General features: G+C 44.3%; 3 protein-coding genes and 1 pseudogene across 5 annotated transcripts; 3 read left to right on the forward strand and 1 right to left on the reverse strand.

The window, feature by feature from the left end:
• The first annotated feature begins 3,289 nt into the window (after positions 1 to 3,289).
• Positions 3,290 to 5,038, forward strand: LOC308471060 (olfactory receptor 5I1-like). Of its 2 annotated transcripts, none has more exons than XM_080994979.1 (2): positions 3,290 to 3,468; positions 3,656 to 5,038. In XM_080994979.1, the coding sequence occupies exons 1-2, from the start codon at positions 3,421 to 3,423 to the stop codon at positions 4,664 to 4,666; spliced, it is 1,059 nt and encodes a 352-aa protein (XP_080851105.1). In that variant the 5' UTR covers positions 3,290 to 3,420; the 3' UTR covers positions 4,667 to 5,038. The 2 variants fall into 2 exon arrangements, with proteins under 2 accessions (XP_080851105.1, XP_080851106.1); XM_080994980.1 differs by having other exon boundaries at positions 3,341 to 3,468; positions 3,594 to 5,038.
• A 4,132-nt stretch (positions 5,039 to 9,170) lies between these two features.
• Positions 9,171 to 10,142, forward strand: LOC308463263 (olfactory receptor 5AR1-like; the record flags this gene model as incomplete). The annotated part of the gene is made up of 1 exon (XM_080981470.1): positions 9,171 to 10,142. One exon carries the CDS (start codon positions 9,171 to 9,173, stop codon positions 10,140 to 10,142), a length of 972 nt encoding a protein of 323 aa, XP_080837596.1.
• A 5,312-nt stretch (positions 10,143 to 15,454) lies between these two features.
• Positions 15,455 to 16,459, forward strand: LOC308463269 (olfactory receptor 5AR1-like; the record flags this gene model as incomplete). The annotated part of the gene is made up of 1 exon (XM_080981480.1): positions 15,455 to 16,459. One exon carries the CDS (start codon positions 15,455 to 15,457, stop codon positions 16,457 to 16,459), a length of 1,005 nt encoding a protein of 334 aa, XP_080837606.1.
• A 3,331-nt stretch (positions 16,460 to 19,790) lies between these two features.
• On the reverse strand, positions 19,791 to 26,228 carry LOC308463271 (olfactory receptor 4C15-like; annotated as a pseudogene). The gene is made up of 3 exons: positions 25,333 to 26,228; positions 23,831 to 23,918; positions 19,791 to 20,616 (listed from the first exon to the last, which is right to left on the reverse strand). The product of its transcript is annotated as an olfactory receptor 4C15-like (transcript).
• Positions 26,229 to 27,094: the final 866 nt, after the last annotated feature.

Genomic DNA, 27,094 nt, shown 5'->3' on the forward strand with positions numbered 1-27,094 from the left:
TTTATTAATGTGATTTTTCTTCTTTTGAAACTTTAATAAATATCATTTTAAAAACAACAACAAGATATTACAAAATAAAAGTAGAAAAAAGAAAAATACAAAATAAAAATAGTTAAAAACAACTCAATCTTTCCATTACTTATTTTTCATTAGCTTGTTTCCCGGACCTCCTCACGCTTCCCTTTTTTGTATTCCAGTTCGGTTTGTTGGTTCAGCAAATCCTTCCCCTCTTTGTTTATCCTAATCTTTAATCTTAAAATATTGTAACGTTAAATTTTTACCTGTTAGTAATCCATTTTTCATATTCCCTTATAGTATTGCAGCTAAAAACCACTTAATTTCTATCCAACATCATTCTAACATTCATTAATTTTACAATATTTCTGTAAATGATAAGGTTAAAATAGATTAAGGTAATTTAAATGACAGAATATTGTGAAAGATGGAAAGGATTTGCTGAGATAATTAACAACTAGAATACAAAAAAGGGAGGTGTGAGGAGGTCGTTGAAATAAGTTAATGAAAGTTAAGGATTTGGGAATACTAGATTTGTTTTTTAATTGTTTGTTTATTTTTGTTTTTTGATTTAGATGTATTGTGTGTTTTGTTACTTTTATTTTTTTGACTTTGGTTTTTATTGATCTGTATTGTTTAATTGTTATGTTTATCTACTTCTTTCTTTCTTTTTATTTTTCTCTTGTCTTTTCTTTCTTTTTTCTTTGTAATTTAAAAATTCTCAATAAACATCATTTGAAGAACAATTCCACACGTCTGTTCTTAAGGTGGAACGGAAAATTCCAACAGGCACGCCACGCCCCCAGGATGCACGCCGCGCCCCTACGGGTGGAGCGCCACGCCCCCTGGACCGACGCAACACCCCTATGGGCAGCACACCACGTCCCCAGGACACACGCCAGCCCCGCCCCTGCCTGCTCTCCACGATGCCAGAGCATGAAGCTCCGCCACTGCCAGAAGTTTGGCTTTTGCATCCCGTTGACCTCTCATACCTGCACCCAGGACCTAAGAGAGGGTGAGAGGGAGAAACATGTTTCTCTAGTCCTGCTCAAGCATTCCCCTCATTAGATTAGCATCCCCAAAGTGGAGAAGAGAAGGGTTCCACCTGCTGATCCCACCTCTGCCTTTGCATCCCCATCAGCTGCATCCCTTGTTGTCCCTCTACAGAGGACTATCTGTAGAGGGCAGCGCGATTTCCATGCATAGACTGTGATGTGGAACCCAGTGCAAACAGAAATCCACATCACAGGATGAGCTTACACCTATAAGTCAGGCTCTCTGCTACAGACATGGTCCATAATGCCTCGAAGCAGAGGATAATATTTACTCTACTCTTCATCCAAAATCAAAGGTTCACACAGCAGCTCACAAATATCAATAATACAATCTAAAAAGGGATAACACGAAGGAAGAGGGTATGAGAAGAATGAGGGGGGGGGACAAACTCAGCACTAGTTTTTAATTGCAGCATTCTTGGAACAACCTGCTGGAAGGGAATGAGCTCAGGAAGCTAAAAGTCACTGATCCCTCTGCTGAGCTTATAGAGAGCTTCTACAATTCCATCTCTCCCCCTGCTGTAGCTTAATGGAAAGGAAGCAGCAGTCTGACTGGGGGAAGGGGGCAGCTGTTTAATAGTCCCACTTCAGAACCTTCTGAATAATAATAATAATAATTTTTTATTTATACCCTGCCCTCCCCAGCCAAGGCCGGGCTCAGAGCGGCTTACAAGCAATAATAAAAACAAGATGAATGATTACAACTTAAAACCAAAAATAAAATACAACATTAAAATAATGGAACATTAAAATATTAAAATGTAGCCTCATCGCAGGAGGAGAAGGAAAAGAAAAAAGAAAGAGAGGGAGGGAGGGAATCAAATTTGCTCCAAGCCAAAGGCCAGGCGGAACAACTCTGTCTTACAGGCCCTGCGGAAAGAAATCAGATCCTGCAGGGCCCTGGTCTCATGAGGCAGAGCGTTCCACCAGGCCGGAGCCAGAGTTGAAAAGGCCCTGGCTCTGGTTGAAGCCAATCTAACTTCCTTAGGGCCTGGGACCACTAGGGTGTTGCTATTTATGGACCTTGAGGCTCTCCGTGGGGCATACCGGGAGAGGCGGTCCCATAGGTACGAGGGTCCTAGGCTGTGAAGGGCTTTAAAGGTCAAAAGCAGCACCTTAAATCTGACCCTGTATTCCACCGGGCGTCAGTGCAGCTTGAAAAGCACTGGGTGAATATGCTCCCATGGCAGAGACCCTCTTGGCAAGCAGGAGAGCTTGACTGTAAGGGGCAGCTGAGCATATGTGTGGTAAGGAATGCTTGCTTTGTATCAGCAAGTCCAGAGACTATTGATTGATTGTCACAATTAAGCATGGGATCTCAACTGTAAAAACTGGAGCTTAAAACAGATTTCATAGCATGATTCATAAGAAGCACTTCATTATCTTTAAAATAACTCTGCAAAATGCACAAAACTGTCAGGGTTTAATTACCATGCTCTGCAGACAATACTCTTGAGATCTTATGGTGCCATATCCTTCAGAGGTTATGCCCCAAGGGCTCGAAAAAGGTGCATATATAGCATTTTTTCCAGCTTAGGAGCAAACTGTGAGTTCAGAGAAGGAAAATAACGGAGCCAAAGGTATGTTGAATGGGTCTGCATTTTTGTTCAGAAGACTATCACAATTTTATTTTTCAGCATTAATTAACTAATATTGAGGCCCTTTGTGGCAACAGCAACAGAACCTATGCACCACCTGATGGCTAACTGAATTTCATGGAGCAATCTGTAAGATTACGTTTTTATACATTTTTGCCCATCTACTAGGTGTTAGGTACCATTTATATAGCATTTTCATATAATTCTCTCTTTAAACCATAACATGCTATAAATTTTATATCCGTGTTCCACAGTCATTCCCATGATTCCATTTCTATATTATGACCGGCATATTTGTGTGTTTTTTAGATTCAAGAAACATAGCCTCTGTGCATACACAGAGTCCTGTCCTTAAGGCGGAGTGGATGTGTGCAGATACCTTGAGAGTACTGAGTTCTTTTTGTTGAAACTAGGAGAGATTCCTTTCACATCCATCCATCCGCATCCTGGATGGCTCCTTCATCCAGGCAAAAATGTTACTCTTTAACCAGGCCTTTGGCTGATGAACATCCAATGCCATTTTAAAATGTGTTCAGGAGGGAGGGGTTACTGGGTTGTTTTTTGTTTTTGTTATGTATTTTGATATTGTGATTTTATGTTGTAAACACCCTGAGACCTGCACATACAGGGCGGTATACAAATTTGTTTGTTTGTTTAGAATCCTGACAGAAGCCGAGACATTCAGCATCAAATAAGGAGGGGGGTGGAGTTCCTTCCCCAGCTGTGTGTTAGTTAGCAGAAGACAACAACAGATGAAAGGAAAAGAGAGAAACAATGGCCCATATTGTTTCCTGATACAGGTCAGTGACTATAACTGATTTTCATCCTCTGAACATTTGTTCCCATGACCACCTAACAGTGTTTCTTTCTAATTATACGGTGCTGCCCATGTGAAATTGACACCTTCCTTTCTTTATTGTCGTAGCTGCTGATCTACTTTTGTGGTGCCTGCTTTATTGAAAAGCCTGTTGCCTTTCTTTCCCTAAGCACACTGAGTTCTGCAATCCAGCTGCTGCCTCCTTCCAGTACCTAACGCATTGCAAAGAGATGTCAGATGGTAATGAAACCACGGTGACCCACTTTGTCCTCTTGGGCTTTGCCAGCAGCCCAGCTATTCAAGTCGTCCTCTTCATGGTATTCCTGATGCTCTACAGCTTGGTTCTGCTGGGGAACATTGGGCTGATGGTTCTGATCAGAACCAGCCCCCAGCTCCAATCCCCTATGTACTTCTTCCTTAGCAATTTGTCATTGGTTGACCTCTGCTATTGCTCTGTGATCGTCCCAAAGATGCTCGTCAATTTCTTGGTAACAAAAAAGGGTATTTCGTACGCCGGCTGCGGACTGCAGTTTTATTTCTTCTGCACTTTTGCTGACACTGAGTCTTTCATCCTCGCTACCATGGCATATGATCGGTACGTAGCCATCTGTAACCCACTTCTTTATACTGTCATCATGTCACCAAGGCTCTGCTTCCTGCTGGTTGCCCTCTCTTACCTTGGTGGTACATTGAGTGCCCTGGTCCACACCTGCTTTGCCTTCAGACTCTCCTTCTGTGGCCCAAATGTCATTAACCACTTCTTCTGTGACCTCCCATTGCTTCTGAAGCTGTCGTGCTCAGACACCTCCCTCAATGAGCTCCTGCTCTACACATATGGAAGCTCAGTGGAAATCATGTCCTCCATCATCATCATAATCTCCTACGTCCTCATTGTCATCTCGGTCCTGAAGATGCACTCCGCTACGGCAAGAAGCAAGACGTTCTCCACCTGTGCTTCTCACTTGACCTCCGTCATCATCTATGAAGGGACACTCCTCTTCATCTATTCCCGCCCCAGCTCCTGGTACTCACCCACCTCTGACAAATACATCTCTGTCTTCTACACCATTGTTATCCCTGTACTGAACCCCTTAATCTACAGTCTGAGAAACAAAGATGTGAAGAATGCCCTCCGGAGAACAATAGTCACTAAAGTCTTTGTTCGGGAGTCTCATGACTGAGAGACTCTCAAAAGAAGAATCATAGAAATGTATTTAATTATTTATTTGTGGGGAGCAATTGTTCCTTGTTCCTGGAATGGCTTATTCCCAGTCAGTTCTAACAAGACAGTCCATAAAGTCTAAAAGACAAGACACAAAAAGGGAAAGGTGTGGTGCGGTACAGTGTGGGGACAAATTCAGGCACCAATTGTGGGCCCAGGTACAGGGACCATGTGGCCAATGGGAGGGAAATAATAAGGCATGAGACAACTGGTATTGGGTTCAAAATGGCCACAACTTTATTGATTGCAAATCAAAACTTGATTAAGTAGGTTTTGGAGAAGGCATCAGATATGTATCCTGAATCAACCACCCAGCCTTCTGGTTTATTATTTCATCTGGGTTAACTCTGGGTTAAGTGTCACCACCCTATGACATCAGATCAATCCCTCCAGGACTGCCATTTTGGATGGGAGCTATAGCCCATTGTCCCTCATCTGGGCTCCTGGACAAAGCACTCCTTACTGGATCCCTTTAGTGGGGTACTGTCAGGGGCTGGTTGGATGAAGAGGAATAGTGGGAGGAAACAACTGGGGAACCCCAAGGGAAGAAGGCTCAGAGCCCAGGCAGACCCTCCAAGTGTCCCTATTTTCCAGGGACATCCCTGACTTAGAAAAGCCATCCCAGTTTCTGATTTGATCCCAGAATGCCCCACTTTTCCTTAGGATGTCCCTATTTTCATTGGAGAAATGTTGGAGGGTATGGAGTTATCAGACCCCCCCAAGCCATTTGAAGGCAATCCTGTATAGTTTTTTAATGTTTAATGTTTTTAATGTTTAAATATATGTTGGAAGCTGCCCAAAGTGGCTGGGGCAACCCAGTAGTATGTGTGGGGTATAAATAGTAAAATTATCATTGTGGAATGGGACACCCCTATTTTCATCTGAGAAATGTTGGAGGGTATACCCAGGATGTGGTGGTGGGACAACAATGAGTGGTCAGAGGAGACTGGAAGGAGGAGGTGTCAGAAGCTGAAGATGTAACAGGAGTTAGTGAGCTGGGAGAATCTGTGACAGGAGTCCAGAAGTAGAAGCAGGAGAGTGGGATGAGGGAGGCCAAGAGGTAGAGATGAGTCAGGCTGGTGAAGAAACATGGGTGTCTCCCCCTCCTGCTGTGACAGGCTCCCCTTCCCCACCCTCCCCCAGTCTCCCAGGACCAAGAGAGGCAATGCAGACATGCAGGCAGAATCCCAGATTGCTTGGAGGAAACCCTGGTGTAATGATCTCAGGCAGGCAAGCAAGCTCCAATAAGAATTAATGAGTCTCTGGCAGTTTTATGTACATTTATTTACAATTTACACACAGAAAGCGGCTCCAGGCCTGCTGCCATTAGCTACGAGTTGGTCACCCCCTCCCTGCTATCAAACAAAGATCCCTCTAAACACTGCCCATTTCCTAAATACATAGCAACCCCCTCAATGTCATCTATCTCCTCCCCTCCCTCTGCCTGTGAGCTTTCCCAGCCCTTGGTGAGACAAGAGGACTTAGGCAGCTGTAGGAAGGCAGGTAGCTTCAGTCTCCCCAACTGCCTCATAGGGGTGTTGTAAACAAAATCTGCCCTTATTCCCTTATGGGGTACACAAGAGCCCTTATAGAGTCCTTTGTAGGTTCTCCATCGGCAGGAGAAAATAACAGAGGCCAACCAGAGAATATTGTGAAGCAAAGCAGCTAGTAAGCCTGATCTTTATTAAAGCTGTTGCAACAGGGTGCTCCCCTCACACGCAGGAGGAGAACCCAGAACAAAGGTATGCCCGCCCTTATATAGACATTTTGAAATTCCCTGCCCTGGAGCTCCAGACCACCCCTCCATACATCATACATACATCACAGAAGGGGTGTAGGCCAAGACCACCCCCCACAAACATCATACCTACATCACAGAAAAAGTGGTCTACAACAAACATTTGAATGTTGTTGTTTTTCCTGTCTGCCATTTTATCTGATAATGCCTTATCTGATTGCCTTTTCTGGTAGTCTGGCCATTCCTTTGAGATGGTAATTACTTAATTCCTGAGACAATGGGAAGGTTCCCTCACCCCCTCTCTCCTTGCAGAGAAACATTTGGTCAGTTTGGGAGTCAAAACGGTATCAGGACTGTCTTCCTGTGCTGCTTCAGAAATGTGATGTATATATTTATGTACGTGTTTGCTGGTGTTATGTACTGAGTTGAATAGGATCCAAAATACAGCAGTCTGATTGGTCCACAGTAGGCACCCAATCCAGTTCCAGGTGGAAATGAATCCGCAACCTGATTGGCCTACAGAAGAATCCCGGAATTAGCCAATCACGTGGGGCCCATTGTGTAAATAATGTATATAAAGCAGACATTCTGGGGGAAATTCCATTCCTCCTCACCACTATGAGCTGAATAAAGAGCATGAAATCCACTCTTGACTCCGAGTATATTTCACTGGCGACGAAGGTGGGATCCCGCTGAGCTGACCGCCGCACACAGCACCGCAGTACCACCACCTGCTGCACCGCTGCCTCGTACCGTGTATCCAGGCTTCAGCTCCGGGCTCGAAGGAACTTAGAATGGCAACCGACAGCAGCTTCTTGCCGTTCAACCCAGCATCAGGACACTGGGTAGCGTGCACCTCCCGTTTCACCTTCCTCCTAAAAGCCAAAGGGGTCACCAATGAAGAAGACGCCAAAAAGAGGGCGATATTCTTCAGCATCTGCAGAGAGGAGACATTTGAAATTGCTTGGGCTCTCCTTGCACCTGAAGACGTCGCTACTGTTCCTTACAAAACAATAGTGGAACGGCTGAAGAGGCACTTCTCACCGCAGCCCTCAGTGGTGGCTCGACAAAATGTCTTCTACGCAAAGCAGCAAGCCCCTGGAGAAACCATAACTGGGTTTGTGACTTCCCTCCACCAAACCACCTGGTTCTGCAACTTCTCAGAGTTGGATAACATGCTTCATGACCGCCTCATTGGTGGCCTGAAGGATGAGAAGCTTCAACGATGCCTCTACGCCAAGAAGGACCTAACGTTCCAGGTCGCTCTGGAGGAGGCCCTAGCAACTGAAGCTGCCGAGAGGTCAACACAAGAGGCATGGCCGAGCCTGCTGCCCCAACCGAGGGTCCACCACACCTGCAAAAACAGAGACACTGAGATAACGTGTGCATATGAATATAAAATGCAAATCTTGTTGCCAATGCAAGAGGCATCTGAACCACCATCTTAAAACGCCAAGGTAGTGTTTGTTTGTTTGTTTGTGTTTGTTTGTTTGTTTGTTTGTTTGTTTGTTTGTTTGCCCAATTATCACTACTTAGGTTCATGATGTGATATCTTCACAAAGGAAATGATCATCAGAGGGCTGTGAAGCACAAAGAGGACAAACAGAACAAATTTGCTGCTGGTGGGTCCTACATGGTCCAACTGGATTTGATGAGGAAGCAAACAAAGTACAATTTGTTACATGCCATCATGGACTGAAAGAGAGTGCATGCCTTAGTATTTTGGCAGAATCCACAAGCCTTGCCATTGATTGGTGGCGAGGTCTCACTATCATTGACAGGAAGAATCCAGACCAGGGTGTAGAAGTTAAAGTAGACCTAGATAGTTGAAACTGACTATACAAAAATCAGAAGGGAAGTTTTAGAGGTTTCTTGCATGCAAGCAGCCAATTAAAATGTAATTATTAATCAAAACAACCATGGATACCTGGGGTATTCAGTAGCATCAGGGATGATGTCCCAGGTGCTAGCAACTAGTATTTAAGGTCTCTCCCCCTACTCAGTTTCTGAAAGCAGAGGAACCTCCCAGTCTGCATCTCAGGTAAGTTCTCTAAATCAGAAAGAGATATTTAGTGTATGGTTCTGCTATAGCATCACCAGACCTCTGGTAAAGGGTCTAAAGCCCTGAATCTGTCCACCATTGACACTGTTCTTCAAAAGAAAAAAACTCTCTTGCGGACACACTTGAAGAGCCCCACACTCCCATGGACGAAGACAATAGCAAAGGTAGGTGGAACAAACTCAAGAAGACAACTGTTGGGATTGAAATGTGGCCACAACTTTGTACATTACAGATATAGATAGGGTTGTAATATGGATGGGACTCTGGCGTGGGCAGCTTGGGCTCAGCAGAGGCTGAGGGATTCTTCGGCAATTGCCCTTAAAAAAGCTCAAGAACTTTTTGCGTATGGATTTTTACCTTTTCAAATATGGCAAACCTAAGGTAGGCTTTGCTCAGGCTTTGCGGGTGTATATACATTATCAGCCTCCCAAAGGAAGGCTGAAACAGGGATGTGCCAGGGATGTGGACCACAGCTGGTGTTGTGTTGAACTAGTGCAGTTGAGCTTGTGATGGCCATTATCTTGAATCCAGGACTGCTGCTGTTTCTAAACAAAAAGGAAGTTGGAGGGAACTGTCAAAAACACAAATCTTCTTTCTTCCCTTCTCAAGGAAAAGTCAGGGAAAAGAATAGAATCAACCTGAACCCAGCACTGATTGAGGGAAATGATGGATCAAGGAAATAATTCTGTCGTAACAGAATTCATTCTTCTGGGATTCACAGATGATCCAAAAATGCAGCTCCCTCTTTTTATGCTCTTCCTACTGATTTATGTCATCACAGTAATCTGGAATGTGGGGATGATTGTCTTAATTTGCGCTGAGCCTCAGCTTCACAACCCCATGTACTTTTTCCTGGGCAACCTCTCTTTTGCTGACCTCTGCTACTCCTCAGCCATTGCTCCCAAAATGCTGGCTGACCTCTTAGTTGAGACCAAAAGGATTTCATTCAATGCCTGTGCTATACAGCTATATATACTTTCCTTTTTTGTAGATGTTGATTGCCTTTTGCTGGCTTTGATGGCCTATGACAGGTACATGGCCATCTGCAATCCCCTTCACTATTCAGTCCTTATGTCCAGAAGAGTCTGCGGACGGTTGATGGCTATGGCTTACTTCATAGGCATTGTGGATGCAATGATACACACTTGCTGTACATTCCAACTACCATTCTGCAAGTCTAATATCATCAATCATTTCTTCTGTGATGAGCCTGCTCTTCTATTGCTCTCTTGCTCTGACACATACAACAATGAGCTCATGTTATTTGTCTTGTTTGGTTGTATTTTAGCCAGCAGCCTTGGCATGGTTCTTGTTTCCTACGTCTACATCTTAGGCACAATCGTAAGAATGCGCTCTGCTGAAGGCAGACGCAAAGCCTTTTCTACCTGCGCCTCCCACCTTACAGCTGTTGGGATATTCCATGGGACAATACTCTTCATGTATTTTCGGCCCAGCTCCACTCTTTCCTTGGACCAAGACAAATGGGCTTCGGTGTTCTATACAGTAGTGATCCCCATGCTCAATCCTCTGATCTACAGTCTGAGGAACAAGGATGTGAAGGATGCCCTGACAAAAGCACTTGCCAACTTAAGGCTTTTGGAAGGGAGTCTTAAGGCTTGCAAAGCTGTGTTCTGATGACCCCTAGTATTGATAAGTATCTTATCAGGGCTTTATCAGAGAGTATATCAGCACTGGAAGAGATACTTCCTCATATCTGACCGCGGATGTTTTAGTATTTCAAGCAAAATGTATGGCCACCCAATGCCACTGGCCCCTCCCCACAGATTTGAACCTGCCCACCGCCACTGCCACTGCCCCCTCATATTGTGCTGCCACCGCTGCCCTCTTGCCAGCACTGCCATAGTGCACCTCAGGCACCACAAGGAGGGTGTAGCAGCAGGGGCACAGCCACAGGGGCCCAGGCACAGATGAGGAGGTAAACAGTGTGCTCCTCGGGTCCAGATCCACTGCCTGAGACAACAGCTTCACCTCATGAGGAGGCCAGACCTGTGCTTCCTGAAAAGACAAGTTTCCTGCTACTTAAAAAAATGAGTAATCTTCCCTTTAAGCAACCCTTCTTTTGCTCTTCGGTTTAAGAATAATGCTTCATCTGTGTGGAGAACTGCAGTGGTGGGCCCATTTTCTTTGAAATGAATGTGCCGACCACTGCCAAACTTTCTGTGCTATATGTGGCTGCAAGAGGGCAGTGGGCAAGTCCCTGAGCACACTCAGTTCACCCAGAACAACTTTGAGGCCCAGCAAGCTTGGCCACCGCTCACACTAAACGGTATGTTTGCTAAAACACTCCCCAGAATTTTCTACAGCAAGCAGTGGTTCCTTGACAGATAATGTGGAGACGTCTCCCAGAAGGCAGAAAGGAAAAACCACTGGCTGTACAAACCATACAATTTTTTTTAAAATGCCCATATGTAACAGTTCATACATCAGCAAAATATGTGTGTCTCTTCTGTCTTTTTCGAACTATCTTGTTAGTATGTTGTAATCCAGCTATTTCCCCAGATCCTGTCTGTCCCCAGGGTTGAGCAGATTTAAATCACTTCATTTCATTGGGATAGACAGGCAAATGCTAAACTGTACCCTGTTGAAATGAGTCAATGAGACTTAAAAGGTTCTTAACTTTGGCTGGATTGCACTCTATTTTTTAAAGAAACATGCTTTTGCAGTTTGGTATATTTGATTTATTTATTTATTTTTGCACAATATTTGCATGCCATTTGATTGTAATAGAAGTTCAAAGCATTTTACAAAATATAGATCACTGCTGCTCCTTTGCTCTTTAATGGTGCCCCTAATCAGCCATCTCAAACTTGGGGTGGGGGTTTAAATTTCATACTTCAGGAGCCAAATGACTTCGGCTGACCATGTGACTCATTATATTCCAAGGGTTGAAAGAAGATAATAAAATAAAAATAAAAAAGCAAAACAAAAAGCAAAAACCCAACAACCCAGAACCCTGTACATATTTGCTTTCTCACACCACCATGTCTCTGTGTACCTAAAACTAATCTATGCAAATGAACTGACAAAATAAAAGATGCCACTCTACTGTGTTTATATTTTGATGGGTTTGTGTATCTTTATCCTATATACTAATAGCAAACTCATTCTTCAAGTGTGAGTCCTTATGAAGTCAAAAGGACCACACCTACCAACAAGGCGGAGGTATCAGCAGCCTTAGGGAAAACCCAAAATTTTAAGATGCCAAAAGGAAATGCGGAGAAGGGAACAGCGCAAAGAAGACTGGGCATGATCACGGAATACTGACTGATTGTTGTGCAGGGGAAATGAAATCTTAGGGGAAATAGAATGGAGTATCCTGGGGAAAGGAATGGCTGGCTGGCTGGCTGGCTGCAACACTGAGCACTCCATACTATTCAGACTGCAACATTTTGTTGCAGCTCATACTTGTTCTTCACTATTCGATATCTGGGAGAGGCTAACTAACTTTTGTATGATGTAGTTTGTCATAGTTCACAGTTCATATCAATAAAACAATGATCAGGGTGGCGCTGTGGTGTAAACCACTGAGCCTCTTGGTTTTGCCAATCAGAAGGTTGGCGGTTCAAATTCCTGCAATGGGGTGAGCTCCTGTTGCTTTGTCACAGCTCCTGCCAACCAAGCAGTCCAAAAGCATGCCAGTGCAAGTAAATAAATAGGTACCGCTGCGGCAGGAAGGTAAACAGCGTTTCCATGCACTCTGGCTTCCATCACGGTGTCCCATTGCGCCAGAAGCAGTTTAGTCATGAGGCCACATGACCTGGAAAGCTGTCTGTGGACAAATGCTGACTCCCTCGGCCTGAAAGTGAGATGAGTGTCACAACCCCATAGTCGCCTTTGACTGGACTTAACCGTCCAGGGGTCCTTTACAATGACCTTTTACAATGACTACTGCAAGGGACACAAGATAATATCACCAAGGCAACTATCTGTAAACAAACAATAAACATCCATAAAAATGGCAAAAGTAGTTTATTTCAAAATTAGATTTTATCTTAAACAATTGCAAACACAATAATAAAGAGTCCACTTGTAATATACCAGTGGTTCAGTGCTTGATGTCATTCCGGTAATCGGACATTTCATAACTAAAGAGCTTAGTCATCAAGCTGTCAAAATCAGTTGTAACAGAATTGCACTGAATTAACAAGTACTGTAGAATAAGGAAAATTAAAAATAGGTTGAGAATGCATAATTAAGACATACCTTTGTAGTAAATAATATACAAGAGAAGACATTGTGTAAACACTTAAAGCAGGAGTATATCTACAAGAATAAAAGTGAGACAATAACTAGTCTATTTGCACATCTATAGTTAATACCCCCAGTCCCACTAATACAAAAAATCTCTATAGAAACTTAACTATCCTCATCTGCATGTTTCCATTGGGAGGAGCAAAGAAGGAGGACGGTGTCCTTCAGTTTGTTAAACCTCCTTAGGAAACATGGGTGGGGCGGAGCTCTGCTGGGGCACCACGGAAGATGGCCGACAATACCATCTCTCCAGCTCACATGAGGTAATTAAGAGGCTGAGATGGGAGTAATCAGCCTCCCAGGTTTCTTCCCAGTGGAAGGGAAGATGCAGTTCATCCGCAGCTGCCCACAAACCACCCCCGAGTTCGAAAAGAAGGAGGGGGTGGGGGCACTAGATGGAAAGCCCTCGAGCGAGCTCGGATCTCCTGGACACTGTCTCTATAAGCGCTCCAAGTTCCATTTCTTAAGATAAAAAATTGGATATAAGATTTATGAACATGCTTCGAGCGAAGAAAGGGTATTTTATCTGCTAATTAAGCCAGCCACTGAGATGCTAAGAGTGACAGATTGGAAGAAAGATAACATCAAAGAACAACAGCTAAGTCGGTATGTTGAAACGGAATGGAAAGGAGGGGGGGATAAAACTTTTTCTTTTCCTACTACGATACTACCTAACAACCCCCCCCCCCCCAGAAGAACCGTCTTTTACTACTTATAGCAAGTGAGATTGGAAAATATAAACTGTATCGAAATAACATTAACTAAAGCCTTTGTTTTTCGAAATATTTGGAAGAAGATAAAAGACTCTCTTGGGTCGCACTACTTAATCGGGATCCGCCATTATGAGACAGACTGTGTTGCACAGATTAATAGTCATAGGGGGAGCGACCTCTCACTTTGTTATTATATCTGCATCTCAAGTTCGCTTTAGCAAACCTCCCCTGGAAAGATTAAAGTTTGGTGCAACCTGTCTGAGAAAATTAATGAGCAAATGCCTAGATTCTATTTCATCGGAACTGAGATAAGATGGCGTCTGCCACCCGAGAAGGACTTTTGGATGAATTTGGCATAAATACCAGCGTGTGAGGACATACTGCAAATAAAAGACTTACCAGCTGCAAAAAAAAGGGGGGTCATACAAAGTTCACACAAAAGTATAATATTGTACATTTCAGCTCGCCTGTGGAAACAACTCAGAGGCTATGAAAGAAGAAGGATAATAGCAAAGAAGATTTAAAGATGGGACTAGTGGAAGCGCTGCTTTCCCCACGCCAGCCTCCAAACCAGGTCGAGGAACAACGGGAAGGCGGCGCTCCGCCTCCCCACTGTCCCCCAAGCCAGTGGGGCTGGCGGTGGGGAGAAGTGCTGCTTTCCCCACCGCCAGCCTCCAAACCAGGTCAGGTTTGGAGGCTGCTATCCGCAAGCCTTGGGAGCCCGGCAGCAACTCCCACCGGGCTTCCAAGGCTTGCAGATATCTGCCTGAAGCCTGGGGTGTGATGTGCAGTGCTCACCAGGCTTCAGGATGCAGGCTGCTGTCCGCAGGCCTTGGGAGCCCAGCGGAAACTCCCAGGGGCTCCCAAGGCTTGAGGATAGCTTCCTGAAGCCTGGAGAGCGAGAGGGGTCGGTGCGCACAGACCCCTCTCGCTCTCCAGGCTTCAGCGAAAGCCTGCATTCACCCCATAGGACGCGCACACATTTCCCCTTCATTTTTGGAGGGGGAAAAGTGCATCCTATAGGGTGAAAAATATGGTACTTACTTATTTATCTGACTGTTTGTTTGTTTGTTTGTTTGCCCAAATACCAGTACTTGGGCCCACAATGTCATTTCACAAAGGAAATGATGATCTGAGGACAGTGAAGCACAAAGAGGACAAACATAACAATTTTACTTTTGTTCATGCTTCCTCCTGCATTGTTCCACTGGATTTGTTGAGGAAGCAAACAAATTACAACTTGTACCATGCCATCATGGAATGAAAGAGAGTGCATGCCTTAGTATTTTGGCAGAATCTGTAGGAGTTGTCATGGCTTGGTGAGGAGCTCTCAAAACCATTGACAGAAACAATCCAGACCAGTGTGTAGAAGTTATACTAGACCTAGATAGTTAAAATTGACTATACAAAAATCAGAATGGGAAGTCTTAAAGGTCTCTTGCATGCAAGCAGCCAATTAAAATGTAATACTCAAAACAACCATGGATATCTGGGGTATTCAGTAGCATCAGGGATGATGTCCCAGATGCTAGCAGCTAGCATTTAAGGTCTCTCCCCCTACTCAGTTTCTGAAAGCAGGGAAACCATCCAGACCACACCTTAGGTAAGTTCATTTACTCATAAAGAAATATTTAGCGTATGGGTCTGCGATAACATCACCAGACCTCTGGTACATGGGGCTAAAGCCTTGAATCTGTCCTCTATTGTTACTGATTTTTTTTAAAAAAAAAAAACCTCTCTTGAGAACGGCTGAAACAGGGATGTGCCAGGGATGTGGAGCATAGCTGGTGTTGTGTTGAACTAGTGCAGTTGAGCTTGTGATGGCCATTATCTTGAATCCAGGACTGCTGTTGTTTCTAAACAAAAAGGAAGTTGGATGGAGCAGTCAAAAACACAAATCTCATTTCTTCCCTTCTCAAGGAAAAGAAAGAATCATCCTGAACCCAGCACTGATTGAGGGAAATGATGGATCAAGGAAATAATTCTATCATAACAGAATTCATTCTTCTGGGATTCACAGATGATCCAAAAATGCAGCTCCCTCTTTTTATGCTCTTCCTACTGATTTATGTCATCACAGTAATCTGGAATGTGGGGATGATTGTCTTAATTTGCGCTGAGCCTCAGCTTCACAACCCCATGTACTTTTTCCTGGGCAACCTCTCTTTTGCTGACCTCTGCTACTCCTCAGCCATTGCTCCCAAAATGCTGGCTGACCTCTTAGTTGAGACCAAAAGGATTTCTTTCAATGCCTGTGCTATACAGCTATATATACTTTCCTTTTTTGTAGATGTTGATTGCCTTTTGCTGGCTTTGATGGCCTATGACAGGTACATGGCCATCTGCAATCCCCTTCACTATTCAGTCCTTATGTCCAGAAGAGTCTGCGGACGGTTGATGGCTATGGCTTACTTCATAGGCATTGTGGATGCAATGATACACACTTGCTGTACATTCCAACTACCATTCTGCAAGTCTAATATCATCAATCATTTCTTCTGTGATGAGCCTGCTCTTCTATTGCTCTCTTGCTCTGACACATACAACAATGAGCTCATGTTATTTGTCTTGTTTGGTTGTATTTTAGCCAGCAGCCTTGGCATGGTTCTTGTTTCCTACATCTACATCTTGGGCACAATCGTGAGAATGCGCTCTGCTGAAGGCAGACGCAAAGCCTTTTCTACCTGCGCCTCCCACCTTACAGCCGTTGGGATATTCCATGGGACGATGCTCTTCGTGTATTTTCGGCCCAGCTCCAGCTATTCCTTGGACCAAGACAAATGGGCCTCGGTGTTCTATACAGTAGTGATCCCCATGCTCAATCCTCTGATCTACAGTCTGAGGAACAAGGATGTGAAGGCTGCCCTGACAAAAGCACTTGCCAACTTAAGGCTTTTGGAAGGGAATGGTTTTGCCTCAAAGGAACTGTATGCCATGTTTGTAAAACTGTGTTCTGGGAATCCTTAGGATTGCTTACCAGGGCTTTATCAAAGAGGAAATCAGTACTGGGAGAGATACTTCCTCAGGTCTGGCCCCAGATGTTTTGCCACTTCAAGCAAAATACACTGCCACCCAGTGCCACTGGCCCCTTCCCACATATTTGAACCTGTACCCTGCCCACAGCCACCACCACTACACCAATAGGACACAGCACACATGGCCTCCACCCAGCAGCAGAGGAAGCCACTCAGGTGACTGGGGCAGCGCGCCCAGGGGTGGGGCGAGCCGCACATAGGGGCAGGGCGATGGTGGGGCAAGCCTCACATAGGGGCGGGGTGCACTGTGGGGCCTCCAGAGTCTGCCTGCCTCCTCCCACTCTACCACCCCACAGCTGGGGGGGGGATGCAGCAGGTGGACCATTTGGGCAGCGCGGAGCCTGTGCACGCCCAAGCCACCCCATCTCTCCCTCTAGAGACGCATGGCTTGGGCACGCTGCAGGTCCCGCGATGAGTGCCGCCCGGCATTTCGTCATCGTCGCCCCCCCCCCCCCCAGTGATGACACCCGGGGCAGCCTGCACCCACCACACCCTCCTTCCTCCACCCCTGCCTCCACCATCCTGAAAAAAATCCCTTAACCACCTTTTAAAAAATTATTCTTTGGTAGATTTGCAAAAAGAAAAACACACACCAATAAATAAAGAGAGGGGCAAGATTAGACACAAATGCACAAAGCATAAAAATAAAAAAGTCAAGGCTCCTTGTGCTCCTCTCCACTCCCCCTTTCTTCCTGCCCAGGACTCCCCTGCCCTCTGCCTGACTCTCAGAGCCAGTGCCACCATCAACTACCCAAGGAAGGAGTCCGGCGGCGGCGGCTAAGGAGAAACCGTGGAGAGGCAACAGGATGCTCCCTCATTGCTGCTGCCCAGGACAAGTGCCAGCTCATTCTCCTTACCAACCTTGGTGGGCAACAGCACTGGCAAGGGGAAATAGGGACATTCCGGGATCAAATCAAAAGCCAGGGTGGCTTTCGTGATTCCAGGACTGTCCCAGGACACTTGGAGGGTATGATATCTTCTTTCTCATACCCACCTTTTTTTGTGTACCTAAAGCTAATCTACACAAATGGACTGACCCAATAAAGGATGTCATTTTAAAGTGTTTGTATTTTTGTGTGTTTGTGAAATTTTATCCTGAATGATAATAGCAAACTCATTCTCCAAGTGTGGGTCCTTATGAAGCCACCACCTACCAATAAGACGGAGGTATCAGCAGGCTTAGGGGAAACCCAAGATTTTAAGATGCCAAAAGGAAATGCAGAGGAGGGAACAGTGCAAAGAAGACTGAGCATGGTCAGTAGTCATGGAATGCATGGGGACATGAAATCTCAGGGGAAATGGAATGGAGTATCCTAGGAAAAGGAATGGTTGGTTGGTTGGTTGGTTGGCTGGCTGTCTGGCTGGAACACTGAGCACTCCATACTATTCACTCCAGACTGCAACATTTTGTTGCAGCTCACATTTCTTCTTCACTATTCTATATCTGGGAGAGGCTAAGTTTTGTATGATGTAGCTTGTCACTGTGTCCATTTGAGATAGTTTACAGTGATGATGAATCCCACTGAACTTCCTTGGGCACTTTTTTTTCTTTTTCTTTCTTTTCCAGTTCTTTCTCTCTCTTTTTCTTTTTGGTTAATCCCAGGTCTTGGTTATAATATATTCACAGCTCATCATAGCTCATCAATTTAGTTATGAAACTATGAAGAGCTGTCAATATATAACCTACACCAAGACCTTTGGCATAAGATGGCAAAGAAATCTAATGGGAAACAGTCCCACTTGTATGCTTTTCTTCCCTCTCAATGATTCTTGATCTCTAAAATATTTTCTGTGGAAAACAGTTCCCCTTTGAAACTGGTGTTGTACTATTAACAGCATTGCATTTGCCCTATGGTCCTCTGCCCTGTTGTCTCAAACTCTTAGCAGACCTTGCAGCTTGGTGGACTGGATTAGAATCATCACTTACACTTTCTGGAATTTAAAGGCTTTATTCATGCAGGATCTATTTACAGGATGAGTGGAAATGAGAGGGAGAAAATAACAAACATTTTGGCTCAACAACTTGAGAGAGAACAATAAACAAAATAGCTCAGCTTTTATGGGTGGATTTAACTTTGACAGAGAGCTACAAACAAGTGTTGCTAGATTGCTTCACAAGCAGTGTCCTCTAGTGGTTTAAAGTAACACATGCATTAAAGACAAACTCAAGAGAAAGAAATGTATTTGCTTTTCTCTAACACAATCCCTGGATTAGAGAAATTTACAAGGCGATACCAAGGGGAAAGAAACTGTTTTGAGCAGGATGTCATGCAAACAACACTACATAAATGGGAATGCAAACAGCTTCAAATAAACATTAAAGTCAGGTGTGGATGAAGCAGAGGAACAATTCAAGAGACTAAGGGATTCATGTCTTCCTTGTTCCCTCATCACTATATTTCCTCTCCCAGAGCTCATTCCCATTGGCATGTTCATCTCCAGATGACTACAACATCACATGTGTGAATGGGCCATCAACACAGATAGAACTTTCATACCACCTCAGATTAAATGCTCTTCAGTGGAGATGAGTCACACATACACCTGCCAGTCATCAAGTGTAACATAGGTAAGTGTTGAGGATGACTGCGAGAAAAAGAGATGTCAGAGTTCGAGTCTGTCTGAAAACACCACCAACTGATCTTGATACCCTTCTTCCTAATCACCTAATCACTCTCTGTCGTTGTTCACTGGTGACAGAAATATTATCTGCGCTTGCTCAAGGGCTCTTTAGTGCTACATACTTCACATGTTTTACAATTAAGCCATACTGAGCCCTGACACAACTTAACTCCTCTTCAAATAATGCCTATGCATGCATCTGGAATTAAGATGTGTGGAGGGTTTGTTAAACTGAAGTCATGAACAAAGGAACACTTCTGTTAAGTCAATTCCTATTTTGTTGTGGCCAGTGGTGACTGATTCCCATTGGGATTGGTGGAGTGGAAGGCAGAAAGGTTAACCACAGGTGAAACCAGAGGCAATAACAGGCAAAGCTAACTCTTCCAGTTTTGCTTCCATTCTGCCCTCTACAAGGACAATACTTAGAATAAGGAGGATGAAGTACCTCCTCCTGGGCTGTTGTAAGAAGGCAAGCAGGTGGAGGGCTGGCTGAAGATGGACTGGGGGTTGGTGGGGCAGGGCCCCATTTGCCCAAATAGACCAGCCATTGCTGGTTATGGCTTTACTTCTAGCGCTGCAGCCAACCTACGTACATACACAAAACTTAGTTATAGTTACTCAAGTCCACAGTATTAAAATAATCAGTGAGGATTTATATTTTTCCTGATCAGTTTCCTTAGGGCATCCTTCACCTCTGAATTCCTCAGGCTGTAAATCAGGGGGTTCAACACGGGGATGACGAGAGTGTAAAATACAGAGACTCTTTTGTCTGTGTCCATTGAGAAGTTGGAACTGGGCCGGAAGTACATGAAGAGGATGGTGCCATGGAACAGGGCAAAAGTCGTCAAGTGAGAAGCACACGTAGAGAAGGCTTTGAGCCGGCCTCCTGCAGAGTGTATCCTGGTGATAGTTGTGATTATAAAGCCATAGGAGGTGAGGATAGTCACAATGTTGGACGCTTCAACCAAGATGCCAAAAGTTAAGAGAAGCCACTCATTGAGGGATGTGTCTGAGCAGGCAAGAGCCATCAGGGCAGCCAGGTCACAGAAGAAATGGTTGACAGAATTCTCCCCACAATAAGACAGTCTTAGAGATGCACACGTGTGTATGAGAGAACTCGTGATCCCCCCAACATATGCCCCAGTGAGCAGCCAGACACAGAGTGCCTTCGACATGATGACTGTGTAGGACAATGGTTTGCAGATGGCCACATAACGATCTATTGCCATGACAGCCAGGATGAAGGACTCCACATCTGTAAAAGTACAAAATGTGAAAAACTGGAGAATGCACCCACTGTAGGAAATGGCTTTCTTCTCCACCAGGAAGTTCAGCAGCATTTTAGGGGCAATGGTTGAAGTTATGCATGCATCCATAAATGAAAAGTGTGTCAGAAATAAGTACATGGGGGTATGGAGCTGGGGACTGCTCCTAATCAAGACAACCATCCCTAGATTCCCTATCAAGCTAAAAAGATACATGACAAGAAATACTACGAAGAGTAATGTTGGGTTTCCCATAAATCCTTGGAGAATGAACTCTGTCACAGTGGTGCTATTTCTCTCCATCATTCTTCTGAGCAATCAGAGCTCTGCTGAGTAGATGAGCCAAATGAGGTGGCATCTTGATGGGCCATCATTGTGTGAATTAGCATTTGAAGAAATCCTTGACGATTGCCCATGTTGTTCTCACTTGATTGTGAAGGGATTTGTCTGAAAGGCCACAGGAATCAATGGCATATAGTTCTTTTTATAGCCCATTATAAACCACATCACAGGAAGCTGCCTGATACTGAGTCAGCCGATTGGTCCATCAAGCTCAGCATTGCCCACACTGAAAGACAGCAATGTTCCAAAGTTTCAGGCAGGGGACAATCTCAATCCTCCCTGAAAATAAGCCAAAGACCTTATGCAGGGGTAGGCAACCTAAGGCCCATAGGCCACAAGCGGCCCATGGGGGTCGTTTAACCGGCCCATGAGCCACCCCCGAACCGAGCTGCCGACTCAGCGAGTCCCCGCACACTGCGCTAAACCGGCACAGCGCGGTGCGGGGACTCGCTTCCACGGTGCCAGAAATTGCATCTGTGCAGACGCAGGAAATCACGGGCGGGTACACTCACACTCGTGCACAATCCGGCCCACAGAGGGATCTCCGCTGGAGTGAACCAGCCCAGGCGAGGTAAACCTTGCTGACCCCTGACCTTATGCATGCAAAGCAGATTCTCTATCACTGAGATACAGCCCTCCCCTCATAATGCTTTCTGCTTCTATCACTGCCTGTTGAAAAGGTCCTTTCTGCTGTATGTCTCATTGAAAAGATACAACGTGCATGTATATGTCAAAGGGAATATGCGTGCTCAGAAGCATGGGATATTTACCCTCCCACTCAGTATAAACACCTATGTTTTCATTGTGTTTTTTAAAACTATAAATAACTGTTTTTTATCCTTCTGTATTCAATTTTAATAATGATTATTTATTTCATTTATTTATTTATACCCCGCCCATCTGGCTGGATTTCCCCAGCCGCTCTGAGCGACTTCCAGCAGAATATTAAAATACAATGATTCATCAAATATTAAAAGCTTCCCTAAACTGGGCTGCCTTCAGATGACTTCTAAAAGTCTGATAGATGTTTATGTCTTTGACATCTGATGGGAGGGCATTCCACAGGGCAGGCACCACTACTGAGAAGGCCCTCTGCCTGGTTCCCTGTAACTTCGCTTCTCACAGGGAGGGAACCGCCAGAAGGTCCTTGGCGCTGGACCTCAGCGTCCGGGCAGAACAATGGGGGTGGAGACACTCCTTCGGGTATGCTGGGCCGAGACCATTTAGGGCTTTAAAGGTCAGCACCAACACTTTGAATTGTGCCCGGAAACATACTGGGAGCCAATGTAGGTCTTTCAGGACCGGTGTTATGTAGTCTCGGCAGCCGCTCCCAGTCACCAGTCTAGCTGCCGCATTCTGGATTAGTTGTAGTTTCCGGGTCACCTTCAAAGGTAGCCCCACATAGAGCACATTGCAGTTTAGCCCAATACATTGTTTTGTGAGCTACCCATGTTATGGGACACTTATATATTATTGTTATTATTATTAATTAGTTTTTAGTGTTTTTAAGCATTGAAGCACATAACTGTTCAGAATAGTTCCATTTCATTCAGCCAAAGCTCCCTGTTAATAGAGAATGGGCTGCCTGACTCACCAAGTGAAAAGTTTGCATTTTATATGCTAATACTCAATCCAAACTGAGTTCAGTGGGTTGCTAACTAGTCAGCTGAGTGTATGCAAAAAGCTTGCTTTTCTTCATGGGGAAAACAGAGCTGCAGAATTGGGCTGGAAACATCTGACCAGTGTAATAACACAAGGATATTACAAGCTCACTCTGTAAAACTAAGTGCCCCAGGGAATTCTGCTACTAACAAGGTAACAGCCAAATATTTCTCCCTCTTTGGCAAATGAGCAGGGCAATGTGGGACAACCATGGTGTCCTGCTTGCAGTTACAGATAAATGGGAAAGAAAGAAGACAGTCTCTGATGTCCTAAGCCTGGGTGACAGCCAGGAGCTCATCCTCCCTGCCACAACCTCACCACTCTGACGTTCACTCGCTTCCAGTGAAGTGCTGAAATGTGAGCTTTGTCTGCTTGGGAGTGCTTTAGTCGTGTCCACATTTACTTCTCCACTGCGTAACTGGCTTTCAGCAGCATTGGATGTTATTCCCTGGTCCTAGCCAAGATTCTGGCATAGCCTGGGTAACTGAAAATCAATTGTTTGTTGGTTTGTTACATCCACATCTCACATTTCTTCCCAGAATCTTAACCCAGATGGTAGGTTAGACATAAGGACAGCAAACTGTTACTTACATGAAAATTTGGATTCCAAATAAATGAAGATTGGTGGAGTTCGTTCCTTACAAGCTTGGCTAGGCACGTGTTTATCTAGTACCGCTACAATCTTTAACCATCCATTCTTTCTACTTGCCTACAAAAAGATGGAAGTGTCTGGGTCTGCCACTCCAAACCTCACCAAAAGCACAGGGAATGCAGATCAGGTCTCTGTTAGCTCCCAACCAGTGATTAAGAAACATTTTTAATAATTATTTTTTAAAAAAAAAAAAATTGTACGGCACTTAATTGTCAAAATCACTAAGCAATTTCAAGATACAGCATGGATAATTATTTCTCAGGCAGTTCCAGACAACCTGTTTAATGATCACTCAGCCTGATTTGTTTGTGGAAGGATTCGACAAGATTGCACCAAGCAAGTGTTACCCCACACTTTCCAGTGCATTTTTTCCATCACAAAAAGTCTGACCTTTCAGGAAAGTACTGGTAGCTTTGTTGTGCATGAGCTCCAAATCAGTTTTAACTGCACAGCCTGAATTTGCCATGGTGGGACTGAATCCCACCCCAAAAATAGCAGCAGTCTGGAAGCACTCTTAGTTGATGTAGAATCCCGTTTCAAAATATGAGAATGCATTGCCTTAATTAACACTGAATGCTTTACTGCTGCTACATCAGAAAGAAGAGACTTTACGAGCAACTTTTAAATCTGGGGAGCTTTTGAAGGTTTTCTTTTCCCCATTTAATGGCCCTAGAGGAAGCCAATTAAATCATGCTCAAAGTAGTTGCATGTTGCACAATTCCTTCAGAGAGTTTGTGAATACCAATATTTTTTTTCTCACTTTTCCCACAGGAACATCCATTCATTCTTCCCTGAATTATCACATTTTGTAGTCACCATGTGATAGTTCAACACAGTCCTCAGTAAGTCTTTAACATGGGGAGTATAAAAGCATATTAAAGTCAATCAAAACAGGATTTCAGGGAATTAAAATGAGTCTGATCTTGTGGATGAAAGAAAGCCTGGGAAAATCTCTACCAGAAGACCTCTGGTGGGGTCTCAGTGTGGGGACCATGATGAGCCAGACCTGGGTTTGAATGTCACCTCAAGCGAATGTCTTGGAGAGGGGGAGATTTTCTTTCCTTGGTTCTCCTCCTTCCTCCCTGCCCCACAAATTTACAGTATGGTCTGAGATCCTTTCAGCTGCTAATGCTATGTTGAGGATTAAATTTGGGCCCTTGTGCCAAGAATGCGAGATGCTACCTTACAGCCCATCAGGCTGTTGGGCTACCTTAGTTCAGTATTGACTACATCTGACTTTGCCAGCATAGTTCTTGCAGGTGTCATGGTGCCCACCATATGCTGCTAAGGTGCCCACCACTCATCAAGTCCCATCACCCATCCAGCAAAGGAATAATGGGGAGCTCACTTTAAACTCCCAGTTGTTCCTTTGAAGCTCTACCCTTACCCATCCCACACCTGATGTCAGGTGTGGAAAGGGTTGCTGTGGGTTTTCCAAAATGGCCTTTCGAGCCAAATGGGGAGAAAGGGATTTCAGGATTTAATACTAATCATCATCATCATCATCATCATCATCATCATCATCTTATAAATTGTGTGTCACTATTTCCCAACTCAACCCTTTTACATGGTTTTGTATGTATTGCAGTGTTTTATGCATTGTGACTTGCTGTTGTTTTTATTGATTATAGTTTAGTAATTATTTATTGCAATTGTTAAGAGTGAATTTCTGTTTAATCGTTGTTTGCTGATATTTAATTTCATTGTGCACTGCTATATTCTAATGGATTATTGAATATTACTTTGTTTGATATAAGTTGTATATAAGTTATATTTTTATTATGACTTTTTTGAATTGGATTAGATTGTTATCATGTGTGTTATCTTTGTTGTTTCTTCAGCTTGTAAACCGCCATGCATATAGCAATATAGAAAGGCAGTATACAAATTAAAAGTTAAATGAAATGAGGAAGGCCGGCGAGCTAAGTTTGGCCTGCAAACTGGAGGTTCGCCACCTATGTCTGAAGCATACGGTATATCTGTAGTGGAGATAGGCTTCCGGCTCACAGCCACTCTAGATCCTCATAAAAAATCTGTAATGTGTTCTTTGCTGATGTCCAAAGTATTATTTGAATTTGGAGTGGGGGACTTCAAAGGGGGGGTATTTCTGAATTATAACTCCTTCTTAAATAATATTTCCACACTAAAGATAGGTTTGATCTTTGTTGAGTACGCCAATCGAAAGGCCAGATGATTACAGATATTCCAAGGACAGGAGAACTAACCCAATTTATTTTGGCTTCCCAAGCCTCTGTGTCTTGCTCCACAGCTTCTTCATGGCATTTTTCATCTCGGCATTCCTCAGCGAGTAAATGATTGGGTTCAACATAGGCGTGAGGATAGTTTTTATCCACTGCTAAGGTAGTAGAAGGGCAGACATAGATGAACAGGCAGGGCACAAACAGAATGAGCACCACAGTGATGTGCACAGGGAAGCACAGCAGGTGGAGAGGGCCTTTTGCCTCCCCTCAGAGGACTGTGTGCAGAGGGTGAATAAGATGACACCATAGGACACAACCAGCACCAGGAAACATCCCAAATCAATCATCCCAGTGTTGCCAACAACCAAGGCTCCAACAATGTGGGTGTCACTGCAGGCCAGCTTGAGCAAAGGGTAGATGTCACAGAAATAGTGGTCAATCTCATTAGGCCCACAAAAGGGCAGCTTTATGGTGAGGATAGTCTGGACCATTGAATGCACAAGTCCTCCCAGCCAAGTGGCTACAACCAGCTGATGGCAGACTCGCCTGCTCATGATGGCTGTGTAGTGAAGGGGTTTGCAGATGGTGACATAGCGGTCATAAGCCATCACTGTGAGGATAAGGATCTCAGTGCAACCAAAGATGTGCACAGAAAAGAACTGAGCAACACAGCCCACAAATGAAATGGTTTTCTCCTTGGCAAGCAAGTCTGCAATCAGCTAGCTTGGGCACCGCAGCAGATGAATAGCAGATGTCCACAAACGACAGGACAGAAAGGAAGAAGTACATGGGCATATGGAGGCGCTGGCTGGACCGCACAGTGACCATGATCAGAAGGTTCCCCAGAACAATCACTAAGTAGCTGAGCAGAAACAGGAGAAAGCAGGCTTGTTGGACCTGCTCGTTTTGGGATAGTCCCAAGAGGATGAATTCTGTCACATTATTAGTGTTCTCCATCAGCATAGAGGTGGGGTGCAGTTTCACCCCAAACAGTCCAGAAAAATAATTTGTGATTGTTTCAAACCTATCTGAATGAACCTTCAAGGAAGCTGACCTCTCTCTTTCCCAACTGACCACAATTACCGTATTTTTCGCTCTATAAGACGCACCAGACCACAAGATGCACCTAGTTTTTGGAGGAGGAAAACAAGAAAAAAAATACTCTGAATCTCAGAAGCCAGAACAGCAAGAGGGATTGCTGCTTTCACTGTGTAGCGATCCCTCTTGCTGTTCTGGCTTCTGGAATAGCTGTGCAGCCTGCATTCGCTCCATAAGATGCACACACATTTCCCCTTACTTTTTAGGAGGGAAAAGGTGAGTCTTATAGAGCAAAAAATACGGTAGATGAAACATATTGATTGGCAATGTATTGAGCCAAAAGAATACGAGGCACAAAATGAGTGAGCTATTTGCTTTGATTTGACCATTTGAGCTTAATGCTGGTACACAAGCTTCCAGAGTTCTTGCTTCTTTTTCTCAAATAAGAAATATGTGAAGGTCAAAATCTTTCATAGGAAGGATTGGCAAAGAAATAATAATATATATTTCCCAGCTTACCCTAAGGCTACAGCCAATGCATACTTACTTGAGAGTAAGTCTCAATGGGGCTTGCTTTTGAGTAGACGTGTATGCTACAATCTGTACTATTTGTTTAATGAGCAAACACACAAGTAAAAATTACTAAAATAGAACCAACACAGCGGTAGCTTAAGGGAAACTGCCTTTCCAGATTTCAGTGTAACAATTAGCCGCTTCTGTAAATGCAAGCAGAATATCCCTGTCCCCAGTGTTCATATGAGAGTGATAAAATGCATCTCTTGTTA

Source organism: Podarcis pityusensis, assembly GCF_964106645.2.
Source record: "Podarcis pityusensis genome assembly, chromosome: 1".
In the NCBI taxonomy this organism is placed as follows: Eukaryota; Metazoa; Chordata; class Lepidosauria; order Squamata; family Lacertidae; genus Podarcis; species Podarcis pityusensis.